Source organism: Pleurodeles waltl, chromosome 3_1 (assembly GCF_031143425.1).
Source record: "Pleurodeles waltl isolate 20211129_DDA chromosome 3_1, aPleWal1.hap1.20221129, whole genome shotgun sequence".
NCBI classification, from domain to species: domain Eukaryota; kingdom Metazoa; phylum Chordata; class Amphibia; order Caudata; family Salamandridae; genus Pleurodeles; species Pleurodeles waltl.
The window spans coordinates 179,856,946-179,879,146 of record NC_090440.1 but is presented as its reverse complement, the minus strand read 5'-3'; the positions used below and the strand labels follow the sequence as shown (position 1 = coordinate 179,879,146).

The following is a 22,201-nucleotide window of genomic DNA, read 5'->3' as shown; positions in this document are numbered from 1 at the left end:
AGTAGATTCATAGACCTCTACTTTTGCTGTTATACTACTCAAAACGTTCTAGTAGAAATTCATTTTTTTCGGTCTAACGTAATAATATAATATATTTACTTACAGATGTTTTCAGCCAGCCCTCCATCCATTGGTCTTTCACTGTGTAATTGTGTACTTCACAGCTAACAGTATGGGGCAGTGATTCACCCCACTTCAGGCATTGATTAACATCACTGTGAGTGACAACATTTTTCCCAAGGAGCTCATCTACAATTAAAGCAGTTCTCTTAAGTGCCTTTGGCATTTATGGCAATGCATGCTTTTTGGGATAAAAATATATTTTAGCTTTTTTTCAGATTGATGTGGGCCCAACAGCTTTTCAAATACAATTTGCAACACTCATGACAAAGCAAAACAAGAACTGACCAAACAAAAAGACTGGCTTCAACGCCACATCTTTTGACCTTGCCAAGGCTTGTTTATATTACGGTCAGGAAGACCATTGGCAGTAGATATATAAGCAGAGAGATATATTTTTAGTACTTTTAGTTTTCTCCCCATAGAGGGAAAGTTATGTTTACCACTAAAGCAACAGGCAGTGAACCAAAGTACTTATTTTGCTGAGTAATTAGGTTAAACCTTGATTGAGTGACATGTTTTGTTATGTTATATGTGTTTGTATAGTTCACTATCACCTGCAAGGGTATTCGGGCACTTTGCAGTTTTGTGAGGTCCCATGAGCGTGGCTTACTCGAAGAGCCCAGTCTTCAGCTTCTTACAGAAGTTGAGCAAGGAGAAGACTCTGATGTGTCGTTTATAAGAAGGCTAGACCACGGATTTGCTTCTGAGAATGTATGGGATGCTTGCTAGTAAGAATCCGGCTTAGCGGAGGTGCCTGTAGTATTGGTAGAAATGTGTGCCGCTGTTCAGCTAGGCCGGGTTAAGTTGAATTGGGTTGTTTACTCCTCTGTGTATAGGTGAATAGTATAAATTGTGCATACTTGTGTATCAGGATCCAGTGGAGCTCCCTAGATGATATGTGACCTGCTTGGAAAATTGAAGATTAGTCCGGCAGCTGTGTTCCGGATGGTATGTGGTCACTTTGTGATTCATGCGTAACTGGGGTGTCCCATAGTCCAACCTGCTGGTTATGAGGCCTTGGGTGATGGTTTTTCTGGTGCTGTTCGGAAGCCACTTCTATATCTTTCTCTGCATTCTCGGCGTGTGGAAACCAAACACAGGTACTTTGACAGAAAACTGTTCACCCAGGTCAACAGTGATGCTTCTGAGGTTTCTTGTTTGTGTACTGGGGTGGGACTTGGTCCAAGGCCTGTAGGCCACTAGGTAGATTACCATGGCAAGGCATTCTTTCGGAATGTCATCACTTCAGATTGTTTGTTTGTGTTTAGCTTGAAACAGTTGGACTTCATCTGGATGGCCCATTAGGTCATGCAGGTGGTGAAATTGTTCCTTGTGCTAGGGGATTTGTCCGAAAGGGGCAGTATCAGTTGCATGCAGTCTTCATATGATAGAATATGGATATTGTGTGCCCAGATGATGTCGACCAGATGCTTCATTTAGATGTTGAAGACCGTAGGTCTGAGAGAAACGCCTTGAGGTAATCTGCTGGCAAGTTCCCTGTCTTCTGAGGAGTACGGTGCCAGGTTGACTGATTGAGCCTCCCCATTAGGGAAAGGTGCAAATCCATCGGAGGGCGAGTCCTTGAACGCCAGTCTTGTGAAGCCGTCTGATCAGGATATGGTGGAAGAACGAGTCAAGGGACTTTGAGCGGTCTAGTAGGATGAGGGTTGTGTTTTCTCGTCTGTCTAGGATCCTACAGATGTCGTCCATTGCTGCGAGGAGGGCTGCCTCCATTCTGTGGTTGGGTCTTAAGCCTAACTGCGTGTTGTCAAGGAGCTGGTGGTTGGCGAGGTGGTTGGGAATACATGTGATGGCTCTTCTAGGACCTTGGTTGGGTACAGTAGGAGGGAGATTGGTTGGTAGTTTGTGAGCTTGGTTTGGTCTCCTGCGGGCTGCTTCAGAAAAGCATTGACAGCTGTGTGCTTCCAGTCTTCTGGGAAAGATGCTGGGTTGATGGAGGTGTTGAGGATGAGGGTGAGGGATGCACTGATGGGGGTAGTACCTTTGTTGAAGGTGTGGTGGGGGCATAAGTCTGATAGGTAGCCCTGAGTGCATGGTTTTCATTATGGTTGTTGTTTCATCTGTGGTGATGGTGTTCCATGTGGTTGAGGAGTGTTTTCAATCTGTTGACTAGTGCTGAGGTCGTGTTCACAGTCAAAGTTTTCATGTATGGTTGTGATTGAAGTTTGGGAGGTTGTTGCACAGTTCTTGAGATGGGGTGATGTTGCTGGCAGTGGCTGCAGGTGTGATGAAGTCTGATTATCGAGAAGATCTCTTTGCTGCTGTTGTACCTGGTCTTCCGCTTGGTTTCCTGGATTTGCTGGTGGGAGCATCTCAGGGCGGGTTTGAGGATTTCATTATCTGCGTCTTTGTGGCTTTTTCTCCACCTGCGGTTTAGCTGTTTGCGGTGGTTTGGTATTTTGAGTACGCCCATGTACCTGCTTGCCTGGGTACTTGTTTTTGACAGTTACCCTTGTTTGCATGGGGCCATCTTGTCGATGCGGGCTGAGATCCAGTCATTAAAGCTCCTGATGATGGTTGGTTACCTGTGTGCTGTTTGGTGTTCTGGGAAGTCCAGTCCTTATCTGCTATGTTCTTCCAGCATTGACATGGTGGGCCTGTGGTGGCTGGGTGTTCACAATGTTTATTTTGAAACTGACAAGGGTGTGGTTGGTTCAGGTGATCGGGTTATTGTTCCTGGTGTCACTGAATGATGTAAGGAGTAGTCCAGAATGTGTCAGGCGATGAAAATGTGAGATGGGTGAGTTAGTAGTTTCTGAGGCTTTTGAGGAGTGTGTCTAAGGTTGTGTCCATGAGGCCTCGAGGGGAAAGTTGAGGTCTCCTAGAAGGCTGTAGGTGCTGAAGTCTTTGGTAAGTGAGGTAACTAAGTCTGCAATGCTGATGATAAGGTTGGGGTGGAGCACCTGAGGTCTGTAGACCAGGATGCCTTGCAGCGTGAAGTTGGCTGTGATTCTGAGCTGACAGATAAGGTGTTCCATGTAGTTGGTTTTGTTTTCTGCAGAGGTCTTGTTTGATAATATTGGGATGGCTATGGCATTGTCAGTTTCCGAAGCTGTAGTCTGAGTCAGTCATCCAGCAGGTCCAAGAGCTCTGTGACTGAGCGGGCATTAAGGGGCATGCCTGAGAGTGAGAAGTTGGGGGTGTGAGTGGGGTCTGATTAGTCCGCATGTGTGGCTTGGTTGCTGGGTGCTGGGGTCGTGGTGGGTGTTGGAGTGAAGAGCGTTTGTAAGGTGGAGCAGGAAGAGCAGGTAAAGGCTGCAGTGGGGTAGTGATGGGGTGGAGAAGGACCAGGGTTTCTAGTGCTGGCATGATCCAGGCGCAGGCTGGTGCAGATGGACATGCCTTTGGCACATGAGTGGCACGCTGGCTTCACACATTTGCTGCATGTCAGCTGTGCTTCTGCATGACAACCATTATTAAGTAGGTTTAGCTGTGATAATTTATGAAGTTTATGCGGATTGCATGTTGTCAGTGTTAAGAACTGTGTGAGTGTACTTCAGTGAAGCACGAGGGAAATGTGAGATGACAGTAACATGTAAGTTGACAGAATAGTAGATAGATTGCCATTTCACACTAATATTCTTCTCTTATATTTTAGCGTATGCCGGTTGTGGAACGTCTGTGCACGTCGAATACTAAAGACGCAGCAAAGCATAACATGGATCTCTTCAAGTGGGTCTTCTCCTCCTGATGGTTGTTCGCTAGTTCGGGTTGTAGAACAAGAACTTGAGGCAAGTTTTTGCTACTCTACAGACAATTCCTGCAGCGTTAACATAACACATGCACCTTGTCTCAAAATTCTTTTGACAATTTAGTGTAAAGGTTTTATTTGAACAATATTTTTTGTACTACAATTATTTGCAATAAGAAATCCACACTATTAAAGTGTTGAAAATTGACTTGGCTACCTGTAATAGTCAACCTTCTGCAGCGTTTCAGGTCATCTATCAGTGTTTATATTAAGGCACTGAGAAATGAAAATTGTGATTGTCATTCTGCTAGTAAACCGTAAATAGTATACGCTAAACCTTTCTTTGTAATAAACTAATACCATTTAAATGGTATAGTTGTGTCTTTGATAGAATTCAGTGGCACAAAGCTTTGAAAATTAATAATGTATTTACATCCAAGTCTGGGTTTAATCTACCTTCACTTGCCAGAGGATTCAGTCCAGAATTGTTTGAAATACTACTTTCCCAAATAATGTAAAGGAAAAGTCTATATAGTGAGCTACAATATTTGGGTAACTTGCTGGCCTCACAGCCTTGCAGTCCTTAGTTGGCTGATATGAGACTACAAGTTTAATGTGGTAACTTTCAACCAAAATGTTTGAGAGCTACATAACAGCACAGATCAAGGGCAAAAGTTACTCATGCTACTCATTAAGGAAACACTGGAAGAAATTATTTTTAGTAGATTAACAGTGGACAAAAGGTTCTATGTCATGACCAATTGGGTGTGACTATTTCTTTCAGAAACCATAGCGTTTTTAAAATATATAAACCTGTCATTCATTGAAACTGCATCATACTTATGAGAGACATTGCCATTTTTTTCGACTTCTTGAGAACTCAGCCTTTGTGACAGAGAAAGCCACCAATGCTGTTGCAAGCACTGCAGCAGTTATGCTCATGTTGTGGAGGAGGTGGACACAGACGCCAACATCAGCGGTAGCAGCTGCAGTCCACCCCAGCTGCCAGTGATTCTACAGTGACAAAGCCACCTTATCTGTTCCTTTCCTACACATTATCTTCCAGTTTGGAAGGATCTTGGCTTATCTAGACAATTGGAAGTCCATTATCACAGATCCCTGGGCATGGAAGTGGTTCCTCTGACAAGGAGGGATTTAGGTCTAGAGGTCGCCCCCCACGTCCGCAGCACCACCCAGCTGTCTCGTGCCCCTGACCCCCGCCGCTGCTAGCGTGTTCGAGGCCCGTGTGCCGCTTTTCACCGTCCTGTAAGTGTTTGTTCTATTTTTTCAGCGCCTCGCCCCCTTGCGCTCTAGCCCCCTTTTTGTGCCCTTTCTGACTGCTGTATTCCAATTGTACTGTGCCATTTAGCGTATTTTTGTGCCCCTTCTGACTGCTGTATTCCAATTGTACTTGTACCTTTTAGCGTATTTTTGTGACTGTTTCTGTATTGTGCCTTTACTCGTGTTATTTTGCCTTGTTTCCGGCTTTTTCGCCCCTTGTGCGCTCCCCCCTCGCTGTTCTCCCCCTGCCGCTGCCTCCCCGCGGCCCCACCCCCTCGCGCCCCCATTCGCCGCTCCCTCCCGCCTCCCAGCTGCTCCTCCCTCCCCCCTCCCTTCTTAATGGCTGGCGCTGCGCGTCCGCACAGCGGACGCGCGCCTTTGGCAAGCCCGTCTGCGCCTGGACCGCGACCAGCGCCAGCCCCCCTGGTCCTCACGCCCCCCCGCGCCACCAGTCTTCGCTACTCAGCCAGCGAACTCCACGCACTCAACCCTGGCTCCTCGACTGCCTGCTGCCAAGCCACCCCGAAGCACACCAAAGGACCTTTTTCCTGCCGCAACTGCAACTTCACCTGCAACAGAACAACGAAGCCTGCAACAACCAACACAAACCACCTGCACTGTATCCTCCTTAACACACGCTCCGCACGAAAGCTCTGGGACCTGCTCGACACCACCGCCCAAGATGTTGCCTTCCTAACTGAAACCTGGTGGAACGACTCCTCAGCCCCAGACATCGCCATCGCCATCCCTGACGGCTACAAGATCACCAGAAGAGATCGCACCAACGGGATCGGCGGAGGAATAGCCATCGCCCACAAATCCACCCTCAAGATCCACACCCACACGGACGACACCCTCAAGACAGCCGAACACCTCCACTTCCAGATCCACACGGACCCCAACACTACCCTCAGAGGAACCCTCATATACCGTCCTCCAGGACCAAGAGCCCCCTTCAGCGACACCATCTCTGACCTCGCAAGCACCCACGCCCTCGCCTCTTCAGACTACATCCTCCTGGGAGACCTCAACTTCCACCTGGAGAACAACAATGACGCCAACACCGCATCACTGACCACCTACCTCGGACTCCGTCAACTGGTCAACACACCCACCCACATCGCCGGCCACACCCTTGACCCACTCTTCACTGCAAGCATCCACATCTCATTCAGCCACACCTCCGAACTCGACTGGACAGACCACCACTGCGTCCACTTTTCCTTCAAGAAAAACACCGAACACCACCGCACCCCACTACCGCCTCACCGCCGCTGGGGAAAAATCACCAAAGACCAACTAGCCAGCACCCTCGCCAAAAACGCACCACCCGACCCCACCGACCCGGACTCCGCCGCCATCAACCTCCAACAATGGATCCTCAACTGCGCCAACATCCTAGCACCACTCAAGAGACCCACCGTCAACCACGAACTGACCACCTCCAAACGCACCTGCCAGAAACTCAAGAAAAAATGGATCCTCGAGTGAACACCCGACAACCTTGCTACCCTCAAGGAAGCCAACCGCGAACACCACCAACTGATCTGACTCGCCAAACGCTCCTACTTCACAGAACGCCTTAACAACAACGCACACGACTGCAAGGAACTCTTCTGCATCGTGAAGGAGCTCTCCAAACCCAACACCAGCGTCAAAGATGTCCCACCATCCCAGAAACTCTGCGACGATCTCTCCACCTTCTTCTACCAGAAAATCGCAGACATCCACAACAGCTTCAACAACGCACCTCCGCCCGACCCCACCCCCAACAACTCCTCCCACGCCGACCTCCTCATCACTTGGACCCACGTAGATGACGCCGAAACCCTAAAGACCATGAACTCCATCCACTCAGGATCTCCCTCAGACCCCTGCCCACATCACGTCTTCAACAAAGCCGACGTCACCATCGCCCCCAAACTCCGCAAGATCATCAACCTTTCCTTCAACAGGCTGACCTCAACGATCTCAAAAACTTCCGTCCGATCTCCCTCCTCCCTTTCCCAGCGAAAGTCATCGAGAAGATCGTCAACGCAGAGCTCTCCCACTACCTCGAAGACAACTCCATCCAGCACAGAGACTGCACTCCTCGCCGCCACAGATGACATCAGACAACAAATGGACAACGGCGAAACTTCAGCCCTCATCCTCCTGGACCTCTCCGCTGCCTTCGACACGGTCTGCCACCGCACCCTACTAAATCGCCTCCACGAAGCCGGTATCCAAGACAAAGCCCTCAACTCTTTTCTCTCCGGCAGAACCCAGAGAGTCCGACTCTCACCCTTCCACTCCGAAGCCACCAACCTCATCTGCGGCGTCCCCCAAGGCTCCTCGCTAAGCCCAACGCTGTTCAACGTCTACATGGCCCCCCTCGCACAACTGGCCCGTCAGCACAACCTCAGCATCCTCTCCTACGCCGACGACACCCAGCTCATCCTCTCCTTGACCAAAGATCCTCACACCGCCAAAGCCAACCTCCATGAGGGACTGAAATCCATCGCCGAGTGCATGAGCAACAGCTGCCTGAAACTAAACTCCGACAAGACGGAAGTCCTCATCCTCGGCCGCTCCCCATCGGCCTGGAACGACTCTTGGTGGCCCACCGCCCTGGGCCCCCCACCCACCCCAGCCAGCCACGCACGAAACCTCGGCGTCATCCTCGACTCAGCTCTCACCATGTCCAAACAGGTCAACGCAGTCTCCTCCTCCTGCTTCAACACCCTCCGCATGCTCCGCAGAATCTTCAAGTGGATTCCAACAGGAACCAGAAAGACGGTGACCCAAGCCCTCGTCAGTAGCAGACTCGACTACGGCAACGCACTCTACACAGGCATCCCAACTAAAGACATCCAACGACTCCAACGCATCCAGAACGCATCCGCCCGCCTGATCCTCGATATACCCCACCAATGTCACATCTCCCACCACCTGAAGGACCTCCACTGGCTCCCCGTAGACAAGAGGATCACCTTTAAACTCCTCACCCACGCACACAAGGCACTACACAACACCGGAACCACCTACCTGAACACCAGACTCAACTTCTACGTTCCCTCACGCCAACCACGCTCTGCCAACCTCGCCCTCGCCATCGTCCCCCGAATCCAGCGCAAGACCTCTGGCGGCAGATCCTTCTCCTACCTCGCCGCCAAGACCAGGAACTCACTCCCGACCTCGCTACGCCAGACCCAGGACCTCCTCACCTTCAGGAGACTCCTCAAGACATGGCTCTTCGAATGATAGCAGCTATCCCTCCTCCCCCTCCCCTAGCGCCTCGAAACCCTGACGGGTACATAGCGCGCTTTATAAATCTAATGATTGATTGATTGATGGTTTTAATCTCAGTAATTCCTGGTCCATTAAAGAGGATGGTGGCCTCAATATGTTATCCCTGATCCAAGTCTTTTTTGCTTTCGTCCAGCAGGAATTTAGGCATCCCTAGATATAGACTGTCTCTTTCACATCCCAGGCCTGCCGTCTCACAGATCTTTAGATCTGCTTCTTTATGGCTCAAGATTTAGCTTCTGTTTTAACCATAGCATTAACATTGGTGACTGCATTTCTCAGGAGGTGGCTCATCCACAAATTTGCATTCTTAAACAACTAGCTGGCTTCCTTGCCCCTGTTGTTGGGGGGTAGGGGGGGGTTGTTACTGCTTGGCACTCACTCTTGAGCTCCTTCATTGGCTGTTTGTTGTCTTATTCTTCAGAAGTGTGGTTTCTATCCAACTGCATGCCTTCCATTCTTTGAGACCATACTGAAAACAGTCCAGCCTTTCTCTTACTTCGGTGGGTCCTTGACATATGAAACAAATGATTCCAATGTTTCAGGCTCAGGTTGCTCTCCAAGGTCTGGAAATGCTCCTTCTTTTGGGCCGCATGGCCTAGTGTATCCTTTATCTCCCTGTGTGGTGAAGGATGAGATTGCTACAGCGATACCTTTTGGCATCAGTAGCTGCAACACCTGGGAAGTCTTCCTGTCTCATGAGGATTTCTCCTTAAGTGTAGACTTCTAGACCAGAACTGGTGGATTTGTCGGTACAGCTATATGTTGTTTCAGCCATTTTGTCATACTTTGTCACTGGCTGCCATGGTGAAATGCTTTCTCCCTGGATAGAGCGGTCACCTTGAGGGATTGATTGTTTGAAGTGGTAAAATGCTTAGTCCCTGGATGTAGTGGTAACCTTGGAAGGGGTTAATGACTGTTTAAAGGCTTTCGTTTCCAGGAGGAAAACACAAATGCGGAAATCTGCTGGAACTTGTGGCCATCTACTTTGCTTTGAAAGCCTTCCCTTCCCTTCCTTTCTTATGAGTTAGGTTGTGGAAGTTTTGTCAGACAGCACAACAGCAGCCCTCTTTCTTATCAAACTGGGTACAGCAGGATCCCAGATCCTTTGTTCGGAGGTGTTCCACCTGAGATGGTAGTCCCTTGAGTACAAAGCCTTTCCAGTAACAACACACTTAGCATGGTTGATCAATACTAGGGCAGATTTTTGAGTAGGTGATGATGGGTATGGTCTTTTCACATTTGATGTGCCCATTCGTTGACCCTTCTGCTTCAGTCATCAACAGGAAGTGTTCCTTATTAAGTTTTCTATGCTTTCCACTTGAAGCCTGGCTGGGAGGTGGTGTTCCCTTTGCAGTGCATCCTGGGTCTCCTGTATGCATTCCCTCAATTTTTCCTTCTGGTGCGAGTCCTTAAGGAGGTCCAAGGGGTCTTGGATGATTTATATCACACTGGGATCGGCAAGGATTTGGTTCACCAGTCTATAGGATTTCAGTGCCCTGCCTCAACAGAGCGGGGCAGATCATCTGTTGCAGCAGGGTAGTTATGTACACTATCCCCAACCCTTGGGTGTTCAGACCCCACTTTGTCTCATTATCAGCATTCTTGTGTTTCTCTGACAGTATTTTCTGTTTAGTCATGCTGGCGAGATCTTAGAAAGGTTTGTTACATAGGCTTCAATCCACGCCTATTGATATAAAGTGTAGAATGTTCAGTTTACATCTTGCATTCCTCTTCGTTTCACAGTTTGAGCCTCTACACGGTTGACTAATGCAAGTGGTAATCTTTAAAACTGCCTTTCTGGTGGTCATTAAACATCTCCTTCAGTTCTGCCAACGCGACAAACAGTTAATCTTTAACCGTTCCTCCTCCTGACCCTCCTAACGAGTAGAGCCTACATACAGTGCTACCTAAAAGAGTGGTCTTATTCAGTGCTGACTGACTGTGACAAGACTGGGTAAATGACCAGCTCTCTGTGGATTTTCCTGGTACTTGACAATACATACACCTTTAAGGTTAACAACAGCAAATATATACATAACCTTCACAATATCGTAGTGGTTGATATTCTGGCTACAACATTTTTTAACTTTTTGTTTTTTTGTTTGTTATACAGTCTACCCTACAAACAAACTTTTTACTAGCCTCTTGCTTAATACCCTCCAGCCTCAAATACTGGGCTGGAGGGTATAATATTCTTCCTGTTACTGAGACTATTTTTCGAAAGAATCATTCCACCTTCACAAATTGTTTAGTTGCAACTAACTTAATCAGGTTGGCATTGGGTAAGAATGGCAGCCCACTATGTTGCTGCTTCAATAATTCCTAAGTTGCCTTAAGCACTATTAACACCCTGCTTCTTTAGAAGACATTGCTTAAATTGGTGTTCCTGTTGAAAGTCAACAAGGTGTTCTGTGACCATATAGAGAAACAAGGCCTGAGTTGCTTTATAATGTCATCGAAACTCCAAGGTGACTTGCAAGTTTTCTTTAATGTATGACAGCGGGCATTTTATTCCTTATCTGGTCACACATCACTGCCTACTCAAACCTCTCAGATCCTTGGAGTCCTTCATTTGAAAGAGAATGCATGGTTGCATCTGTGCAGTATAAAATGAGAAGCTGTAGTTCGTAATTTTTTTAAAAATAGGTCAGAATCACCTTAGTGTATATCACTAAAAAGGAACTGCGAGTCAGAAAGAGAAGGAATATGCAGAGATTCTTTCTTTCCTTTAATGAACTTTGTGCAAAAATATGTACGTTGCCATAAATCTGTCCTAGTTCCGGATCATTGGCTATTTAGAGAAGCCTACAAATACATGATAATTGATTTTCATACTACGTCCCCACTCTAACAAGTGGTAGGGTGCAATCTGGGTTTTGATTCATTGAGTATTATTCAGGAATTGTAATTCTGGGTGTAGTAAAGTACGTTTCAAATTTAGACTACATTAAAAAAGGAAAATAATGGCACCATTGTGCTGCCGGGAGGTTAGGGCTTTCAGAATATAAAAAGTATATCACACTGAAATGCAGCGAGTTTGTTCTGGTTTGGCTTGTGTTTTGCAGGAATACCCCGAAAAGCTAAGTGGCTGCTACTTTTGCAGTGGGCTAGATCAGTCGTGTCAGTGAAGAATTTAAAATGTTTTTTATTTGTATTTGTATTGCCATATTGATAAATGGAAATTTAATGCAAACTGTTCAGTAAAAATGTTTTCCATTAATTACAGGGAGTTCACATGCTACCGCAAACTTTTCTTTATATTATCGATGCTGGTACTTTTAGTGGACATGGAGTGCATCATGGACAAAAGAAAGGTGAGCATAGAAACATGCAGAGGTATTTTGTTGTAGTTTCAATTTTTGTGGACAATGCTACTTTGTAAACGTCAACCCAAGAAGAGTTATTTCATCGAAAATACCAGATAAACCTGATGTCTAGTTTTAGTGTTCTGAAGGTCCTAAAATCAAACATTTTAAGAACAAAGTGAATTTATAGCTAATGTTAATTTTGCTAGTTCATAACTTTCAGGCTTCTATGCTGAGTGTTCTGAAAACTTTGTACTTTGATCATATTTACCCAACAAACATTCACCTAATTTCACAAGTTTTTACTTCCAAAGTGCAGGAGATGCCTTGAACATCAACACTTCAGCTGCACATTAAGGCCTTAAAGTAGTTGACCACTCTTACATAATGTTTAGTCTGGGCTTAGGCTAGTATTTGGTGTTCTCTTTGAACTGAGGATGGGGGAAGATGCTGGCTGTCTCCTGAACATATCTACAGCATTTAATATGATTGTCCTTTATAGTCACCTTGCTAGACTAGCCTGCATAGGCACTGGAGAGAAGGGCATTCATTGTAGTCTCTGCTTTATCAGATAAGCCCTAAATAGTTTTCATTGCACTCGATAATGCTTCCAACCATTCATTTGTTTTTAGGTCCTCCTGGCCTCTGCAATGTCTGCTTTTGTTTAACATCCTTCGTTGTCATTAGTACAACTGATCAGACTCTTATAAGTTTTGGTCACTTTTTTCTTGATGAATATCGTATCCAGGTCATCGTTAAATTAAGAAATGCGCTCAGTTGACTCACCTGAAACATTGAGCACCTGGAGTTAGAATGTAAGTATCTGGACCAGGCACCCATAAGAGAACGCAAAGCTCTAAAAACGAATTCAGGCAGACTTATCCCTTATTAAGTTTGTATGTTACTTATTTATGGCAGACTAAGAAACCTTTACACATAATTAAAATGACTTTTGCTAATGCTGTATACCATCAAATGAACATTGGCAGATTCACGACTCCGCCTAATTCCAAACACATTATTAATAATAATCTAGAAAAGAAACACATTTATTCATAATGAAACCCATGGATTTTAGTGTAACAATTTTTCGCACAACGTGTAATTGTGCAGATTACAGAAATGTCATACTTGGCAATGAGAAGTTAAAATCTGTGAGCAAATGCATAGTTATTTCATCTATGCATACACTTATGGGCACACATTAAAGGGGGACATGTTTACTGAATAATGGAACCAATACTATCATAAATAATTAACACCACATACTAAATCAAAATTCTGTTTCTCTTATAACATTTGTCTATAAAACTGACTGGCTGTTAACTTAGGCTTGATATAAGTTGCCTAACACAGAGATAACTGCAGCAGCAGTTTGAGTTTATCTGTTTATTTTAATCACTTGCAGCTATGGTGGCATGACCTCCTCCTTGATTTCTAGAAATAGTACAGCCGCCTTGCCTACCTTTTAACTGTTCTGAGCAGTGGTCTCCCATACCACCTACAGATCAACTGTGGCTATCAAATGAAATAATTTATTTATTTTACAGTTTTTTCAAACTTAAAATGAACCAACCCATGTGAGAACACCCGCTCCGCACGAAAACACGCCATCGAGCTCTGGGATTTGCTCGACACCACTGCTCCTGACGTGGCTTTCCTGACCGAAACCTGGTGGAACGACTCCTCGTCTCCGGACATCGCCATCGCCATACTGGACGGCTACAAAATCACCAGAAGAGATCGAACCAACGGAATCGGCGGCGGAATAGCCATCGCTCACAAAGCTACCCTCAAAATCCACACCCACTCGGACGACACCCTCAGGACAGCCGAACACCTCCAGATCCACACGGACCCCAACACGACCCTCAGAGGAACCCTCATATACCGCCCTCCAGGACCAAGAGCCCCCTTCAGCGACACCATCGCCGACCTTGCAAGCACCCACGCCCTCGCTTCCCCGGATTACATCCTCCTGGGAGATCTGAACTACCATCTGGAAAATGCCAATGACGTCAACACCGCATCACTGACCTCCAACCTCCTCAACCTCGGACTCCGCCAGCTAGTCAACACGCCCACCCACATCGCCGGACACACCCTTGACCCCCTCTTCACCTCAAGCAACCACATTTCCTTCAGCCACACCTCCGAACTCCACTGGACCGACCATCACTGCGTCCATTTCACCTATAAGAAAACCACAGAGCAACACCGCATCCAGCTACCTCCCCACCGCCGCTGGGGCAAAGTCACCCAAGACCAACTGACCAGCACCCTCATCAACAACCTCCCACCCGACGCAACCGACCCGAGCACAGCCGCCATCAACCTCCATCAATGGATCCTCGACTGCGCCAACACCCTTGCCCCTCTCAAGAAACCCACCGCCATCCAAGGAAAGAAAAAACCAGCCTGGTTCACAGACGATCTAACCACCTCCAAAAGCATCTGCCAGAAGCTCAAAAAGAAATGGATCCAAGAACGCACACCCGACAACCTCGCCGCCCTCAAAAACGCCAACCGCGAACACCACCAACGGATCCGCATCGCCAAGCGCGCCCACTTCACCGAACGCATCAACAACAACGCCCACGACTGCAAAGAACTCTTCGGCATCGAGAAGGAACTCTCCAATCCAAAAGCCAACTCCAACGACATCCCGCCCTCCCAGAAACTCTGCGACGACCTCTCCACCTTTTTCCACCAGAAAATCGCTACCATCCACGACAGCTTCAACACCGATCCACCACCAGACCCCACCCCCGACGTCTCCTCCCGCGACTGCCGCCTCACCGCCTGGACCCACGTGGACGAGGCAGAAACCATAACAACCATGAACACCATCCACTCGGGCTCCCCCACGGACCCCTGCCCACATCATGTTTTCAACTCAGCCAACGCCACCATCGCCCCCGAACTCCGCAAGATCATCAACCTCTCCTTCACTTCTGCCACCTTCCCGGACAGCTGGAAACACGCAGAAATCCAACCCCTCCTCAAAAAACCCAAGGCCGACCCCAACGATCTCAAAAACTTCCGTCCGATCTCTCTCCTCCCTTTTCCAGCGAAAGTCATCGAGAAGATCGTCAACACTCAGCTCACCCACTTCCTCGAAGACAATTCCATCCTGGACCCCTCACAATCTGGATTCAGACGAAACCACAGCACTGAGACTGCTCTCCTCGCCGCCACAGATGACATCAGACATCAAATGGACAACGGCGAAACCTCAGCCCTCATCCTCCTCGACCTATCAGCCGCCTTTGACACCGTCTGCCACCGCACCCTAATGACCCGCCTCCAGGAAGCCGGCATCCAAGATGAAGCCCTCCACTGGATCTCATCCTTCCTCTCCGACAGAACGCAGAGAGTCCGTCTCTCCCCTTTCCGCTCCAAAGCCACCAACCTCATCTGCGGCGTCCCCCAAGGATCCTCCCTCAGCCCTACGTTGTTCAACGTCTACATGGCCCCCCTCGCTCAACTGGCCCGCCAACATCATCTCAGCATCATCTCCTACGCCGACGACACCCAGCTCGTCCTCTCCCTGACCAAAGACCCGCTCACCGCCAAAACAAACCTCCACGAGGGACTAAAATCCATCGCCGATTGGATGAACAACAGTCGCCTGAAACTCAACTCCGACAAGACGGAAGTCCTCATTCTCGGGCGCACTCCCTCGGCCTGGAACGACTCATGGTGGCCCTCCGTCCTCGGACCCCCGCCCACCCCTGCCAGCCACGCAAGAAACCTCGGCTTCATCCTGGACTCCGCCCTCACCATGTCCAAACAGGTCAGCGCCGTCTCCTCCTCCTGTTTCAACACCCTTCGAATGCTCCGCAGAATCTTCAAGTGGATTCCAACAGAAACCAGAAAGACTGTGACCCAGGCCCTCGTCAGCAGCAGACTTGACTACGGCAACGCACTCTACACAGGCATCCCAACCAAAGACATCAAACGACTCCAACGTATCCAAAATGCCTCCGCCCGACTGATCCTCGACATACCCCGCCGAAGTCACATCTCCCCTCACCTAAAGGAACTCCACTGGCTCCCAGTAGACAAGAGGATCACCTTTAAACTCCTGACCCACGCTCACAAGGCACTTCACAACACCGGACCCTCCTACCTCAACACCAGACTTAACTTCTACACTCCAACACGTCAACTCCGATCCGCCAACCTCGCCCTCGCCATCGTACCCCGAATCCAGCGCAAGACATCCGGCGGCAGATCCTTCTCCTTCCTCGCCGCCAAGACCTGGAACTCTCTCCCCACATCTCTTCGCCAGACCCAGGACCTCCTCGCATTCAGAAGACTCCTCCAGACCTGGCTCTTCGACCGCTAAATCAGCAGCGCTCCCCCCCCCCCCCAGCGCCTCGAAACCCTGACGGGTACATAGCGCGCTTTATAAATACTATGAATGATTGATTGATTCATTGAGAAGGCAGAGTATAAGTTGAGTAATGCGAAAGAATTGTTAATCATTTACAACAAATATCCACTTTGTAGCCTAGGCATGGTTTGATCTCGGGCATCAGCAATCCCATGCATAGTGCATCATAAAGCATGAATTAATAAAAAACACAAAATTGCCCTCCCTCCACACCCGCAAGCCATGTCGATTAAGAAGCAGTATTGACTGATAAAAAAAACACACAATTCTTACGCATCTACCTGCAGATTCCTCAAATGTTTTAATGCTCCCATGTACCAGCATTCCACTTAATTTTTTTCTCCACAGCGTTCCCACGTCTACAAGGGCTTTGGAATCATGACTCTCTGCACGTGTATTTGTGTGATGTCACTGGAACCATAAGAAGCCCTCTTCACCGTGCTGACGTCAGTTGCCTTTGGTCCGCACTTTCGACACATCAGTTTTCTGATAGGCTCTCCATAGAATTAGGAAGTCTTTCAACACTTGTTCCGGAATTGCAACGCTGTTGTAGGGGAAAAATGTCACCACCGAGGAAATCTGGGTTCAAGCCTTGCAAAGAGTGTTAGGGTCTGATGTCTGTCACTGGTCCTTCTGGAGATTGTCTTTGATGTTTGAGTTTGGATCACGACTTAGACAACTGTTTATCATGCCAGAAAATGAACCTCAGCATGCCAAAAGAGAGAGAGGCAAAACTCTTCATAATCAAGGCAAGAAAGGAGAAGAGAGGACGTTGGAAGTCTCCTCTTTGTTCGAAGTCGCCATCTCCACATTCCTTGAAGTCAACAAAGGGGAAACGCAAGAAGAAGCACCACAGTTGGTGTCTCTGCGCCCAAAGTCACGTGAAGATAGAGATGACGTGACTCCGGCTCAGTCTCAAGTAGAGTCTCTTGGGTCACCTTCGAGTTTGAGGCTGCCACCAACTTCGCCTGGATGTTCTAATCCGGAGCCTGAGAGGAATTCAATTCCTCCTATTCCACCTCCATCTCTGCGACAGGAGCAGGGGTATCCAGCTTTTCCTTTTCCAGGATCTGATCCCCCAATTGTTTTTAATGCAATGTCCAGGATTTTCAGCAGGGTTATGATGCCATCTGGTGCACCTGCCGGCCCCTTTGGCCCACCTTCATATTCCTTAGGAGGATTTTCAGCGCAGTATCCGCAGCCACTGTTTCTGCATTTTTTTTTTTTTTTCTTCAGATGGCCTAGGTTTCCTGGCAGGCTCCGGTGCCGAGATAGGCTTCTCTTGTGCCAGTTGAGGTTCAGCAGGTGTTGCCGATCGCTCCGTCTCTGATGTCGGCTGAATCTGCTCTGGCGTCACATCACTCGACCTCAGTTCTAATAGCTTCTCCAACATGTGGACCAAAGTCACAGGTGCATTACTGACATTGCTGATGCTGGCACTGAAATCACTGGTGCAGGTATTAAAGTCGAGGCATAGATCTCGTAGGGCGGCTTAGAGGCTTCGCGAGGAGGAACAGTATTTGTTTGGAGAAATAGGTGCTGAATTTGAAGAGGGAGAGATTGTGTCTCTGTGTTCAGACTTTGAGGGGTTAGCAGAGGCAGGTAGTTGGGACACTTCCCCGGAGTGGGAGTTATTGTTGCCAAAAGGTATCCCTTGACCAGAGGTTGCATCATACCATTCAGTCATTCAAAGAGCTGCTGATATATTGGATTAACCTCTTCTTCAACAGAGCTTAAAGCTAATCTTCTAACTGAGATGCTTCATTCTTCCTAATCTTCATTAGAACCCTTGTTGCCTTTTAATGAGGCTTAGACAGAGCCAATTTTTCAAAATTTGGCAGATATCTAGGTCATCCTCTGCGGTTTCAAGTCCAATTGCCAGGAGGTATAAGACGCACTCTTTTGGTCTACTCACCCTTCACCTGAGAGTTTGGTGGCACAAGCTTCCTGTTCTTCAAAACTTACACCTGGCTGTTTTCCGTCATCACAGGCTGATGGGGAATCTAAAAAGATGGAGCAGTCAGCAAAAAAGGTGTTCTCTGCAGGCAGCATGACATTGAAGTCCTCCAATGCACTTTGTTTGTTGGAACAGTAAATACATGCTCTGATGGACTGTGCTAAAACAGTGAACTCAAACTGCTTGAAGATGTTCAGGGACACTTTTCCAAACTTTTACATGACGGTCAGGCGGCTGCTCAACAGATCATTCAGTCTGGGTTGGATACCACTGATTCATTTGCAAGAGAGATGGGGACTTCAGGCGCTACTAGGAGGCATGCATGGCTGAGAAGATCTGGTTTCTCGCCGGACATTCAAAATGCCCTGATGGATTTGCCTTTTGATGGTTAGAGACTGTTTGGAACAAAAACATATACTGCCTTGAAAAGATTCAAGGATAGCAAGGGGCCTTCAATCACAGCCCAAAGATAACAGGCAGTTTTAGAGGCTTCGTGGGTTTGGCTAGAGCAACAGCAACTGTCCAATCCCCTCTATTGAAATTATAAGGGGTGGGGCAGGGGTAGACATCAAGGAGCTGCCCATCAACCATCTTCCTTCTCCTCTTCCTCCTCTGCCAGCGTTACAGGAAAACAGTTTTAGTATTCCTATCTTCAAGCATTCTTTGCTGGTGGGAGGACAGATGTCCCAGTTTCTACATCAGTGAAGATCCATAACATCAGATCAATGCAAGTAAAATAATGTGGAAAAGGGGTACTCACTAACCTTCCAGAAGTTTTCCCCGCCCTTTCCTCGCCCAACTAGGGTTCTTTTTAAAGGCCATCTTCTGCTACTCCAACAGAAGGACCAATATTTGCTTCAGAAAGGCACAGTGAAGTTAGTTCCAGAACAGGAAAGGATTCAGGATTGGTTGCTAATCCTGCTTTTTATCTGATTCCTAAAAAGAACGGTTGTTTATGTCCGATCCTAGATCTTAGGATTTTAAATTGGTTTCTCTAGCAGGAGACGTTCAAAATGCTGGCACAGGTGCTCCTTGCTCTGGAAAACTAAGACTGGATGGTCTCAATTGATTTGAGGATGCGTATTTTCACATCCCTAATCTGTAGTCGCACAGCAAGTATCTAGACTTCACAGTGGGGGCTCAACATTACCATTTTGCCGTTCTTGCTGCCGCATCTTGAGTCTTCACTAAGGTGATGGCAGTCCTCAAAGCACATCTCAGGCGGTGGGGAGTACCTGTATTCCCTTACCTCGACGATTGGTTGATCAATGTGGTCTGAAGGTCAAAGGTTTTTGGTCTCTGGAGAAACAGTTGTTGCACATCAGTCTGTTGGAATTACTGGTGATACGTCTGGCTCTCAAGGCCTGTCTCCCCTTCGTAGTCAGGCAGTACAGGTTTTGAAGGACAATACTACTGTGATGTGGTGTACAAACAAGCAATGGGGAGTAGGGCCGTATCTTCTCTGCAGAGAGGCGCTATGACTCTGGTCCTGGGCTCAGGATCATCAGATTTGCATGATGGCAAATAATCTGCCTGGAGTTCTCCACATGCGTGCGGACTCTCTTAGTCAACATTTTCAGCCGATCACGAGTGGCGTCTCCATGCGGAGGTAGTTCTTTAAATTTTTCAGGTGTGGGGGACTCTTCAGATGGACCTTTTTGCCACTCGGTACAAAGCACACTGCCCGTTATTCTTCAGCCTTCAGCCTTCAGTATCCAATGCAGGGAGCATCAGGGGACGCATTTCAATTGAACTGGGGCTCCCAGCTGTTTTATGTGTCTTCCAAAACCCCTCCCTGCAATACCCTTGATTACTCTGGCTCTGAGAAAGATTTACCAAGACCAGGCCCAAGTCATGTTAATAGCCCCAGATTGGCAGCGAAGGTTGTGGTACACAGACCTTCTTCACCACTCCACACGTCCTCCTCTCTGTCTCCCTCTCAGCTAAGATCTCCTCTCGCAGTCACAGGGGCAGGTTCTACGACCCCACCTTCAGAGCCAGCACCTACATACCTGCAGATTGAACGGGGCAACCTTTTTCTCTTTCCCCTGATGTGGTGGACCCTACATCAAATCAGTTTATGCTGTCAGATGATCTAAGTTTGTAAAGTGTTGTAGTGAGAATTCTATAGACGCTTTAAAGGGCCATTTGTCCAGTATTTCACGTTTTGCACTTTCCTTGGCACAGCAAGGCTGTGCATTTGCAACAGTAAAGGGCTGTTTATCTGCCCTTTGGGCATTTCTTTGTTTACCCAATCAGCCTTCTCTGTTTGAGTCACCTATAGTTGTAAAGTTTATTAAGGGACTTACTAACAAGTATCCTCCCACTCTGTTCATTATGCCTCAGTGGGATCTTAATTTAATTTAGTGCTTATTTATCTTCTGTTCTCCATTTGAACCTTTGCGTAGGTGTCCTTTAAGGTTACTTACTTTCAAGAGTTTTCTGATTGCCATAGCGTCTTCTAGACAGGTTAGTGAGTTGCAGGCTCTACCAAATTATCACTGTAAAAGGTAATGAAGGAAGGCTTAACACGTAGAGAACCAGGGCTTCTTTCCTGCCAAAAGTGGTTACTCCCTTCCATTTGGGATAGTTCATCACTTTTCCTACTTACATATCCTCCTCCATATCCATCCAAAGAGGTAGAAAGGCTTAATCATGGATCAGCTGTTTGTAGGATTTGTGGGCAAGATGAAAGGAAAAGTAGTGCATAAAAGGACTTTGTCACAGTGGATCATCCTCTGAATTAAGATCTGCTCTGCCATTGCCTACAAAGAACTTCCAGAAGGTATTTGTGCTCATCCCACTAGAGCTAAATCTTCTACTTCTGCTTTAGCTGGAGGTGTCCTTGTAGTTGACATCTGTAAAGCAGCAACTTGAGCCTCCCTCCACACTTTTGCAAAACACATTGTTTAGACTCCGTTGTGAGAGGAGGAACAGTCACTTTGATCTTTCTGTTTTGCAAAAATTTTTGGTTTAGGCAGACATGCACCCTACTATGAGCGAGGGTCTGCCTGGGTACTCTACTCAGAAGGTGAGGAATCCACAGGAATCACAAGAACAAGTTACTTACCTTAGTTAACACTTTTTCGGTTTGATACAGTATGTACCTGCAGATTCCTCTGTCTGTTTCTTGTCTGCATATACCAAAAAGAGTTTTGTATCTACAATTTCAGTTTTTATATTTAAATGTTGCTTTCAGGTTCTCTAAACTGCAATTAAAATTTTGAGTTCATTCCACTAGTTCGCCTCGAAGGCAAGTAAAAATGGGTGGAAACTGATATCAGCACTCCGACAAGGGCTTCTTATGGCTCCAGTGTTGTCACTCGAGGTCCTTGTAGACGTGGGAGAGCTGTGGAGAAAATCTTCTGTGGACTGCTGGCGCTTGGGAGTATTGAAAAGCTGAGGAATCCACAGATAGATACTTTATCCACAAGAAAAAGCATTACTAAAGGTAAGTAATTTGTTATTTGAGATCTTTCCCTTAATTGTGAATGAGGGAAAAGTCGCCTGAGTCTTTGTGGGGTAACTCCCTTCCCTTCTGAAGCAGCACCGAAGAGGCCTGTAGGGTGTGGAAATAGAAATTAAGAAAATGTTTTATAGAACCCTTCCATCAATCCATCTGGTCTGGGAGCTTTAGTTGACTTAAGTGTTTGTTTGGTCTGGCCTCATAAGCAGAGGTTGAGGCTGTTTCTGAATATTCACTTTGGACATCCATGGGTTGGTTTCAACAGAGTATAAAGTATAATAAAAGGTATACTTCTAGTTTTTCCCTCGCTACATAGTGTCTCTAGAACCTCCAGTAATCTCCCTAACATAGCCCCATTCCCATTTGTCCCTGATTTGTTGCACCAGCATGGTGCTCAGTTTATTCCCTGGTGAATAATGGTTGTTTTTCTAAGTGTAAAAGGTTTAACTTAGTTTGACAGTAACCTTCCAGAGTTAACATATGGTTTGGGTCATTCCATGATTCAAATCTGCATGGTGTTCTTCTTGCTCCAATTGCTCCTTTTGGAGGCATCTCACTCTCTTAACATTAGTCATTGAGCCATACAGAGGCCCCAAAGGACTGGTTTAACTGCATCCAAGAGAGTTGCACTCTGTACTACTTCCTTGTTGTTTTCTTTCTAATAACT

The 22,201-nt window shown here is 47.1% G+C and overlaps 1 protein-coding gene across 2 annotated transcripts in view; it reads left to right on the top strand.

Annotated features, from left to right (window-relative positions):
* Positions 1–22,201, top strand: part of FBXO22 (F-box protein 22) — a 124,824-nt gene that overhangs the window by 24,944 nt on the left and 77,679 nt on the right. For both annotated transcript variants that reach the window (XR_011201321.1, XM_069222110.1), the window contains exons 2-3: positions 3,743–3,875; positions 11,634–11,721. Coding sequence is in view for 1 of the 2 variants with exons in the window: in XM_069222110.1 (XP_069078211.1) it covers positions 3,743–3,875; positions 11,634–11,721 (221 nt within the window). In the remaining variant the exon portion in view is untranslated. The remainder of the gene's footprint in view (positions 1–3,742; positions 3,876–11,633; positions 11,722–22,201) is intronic.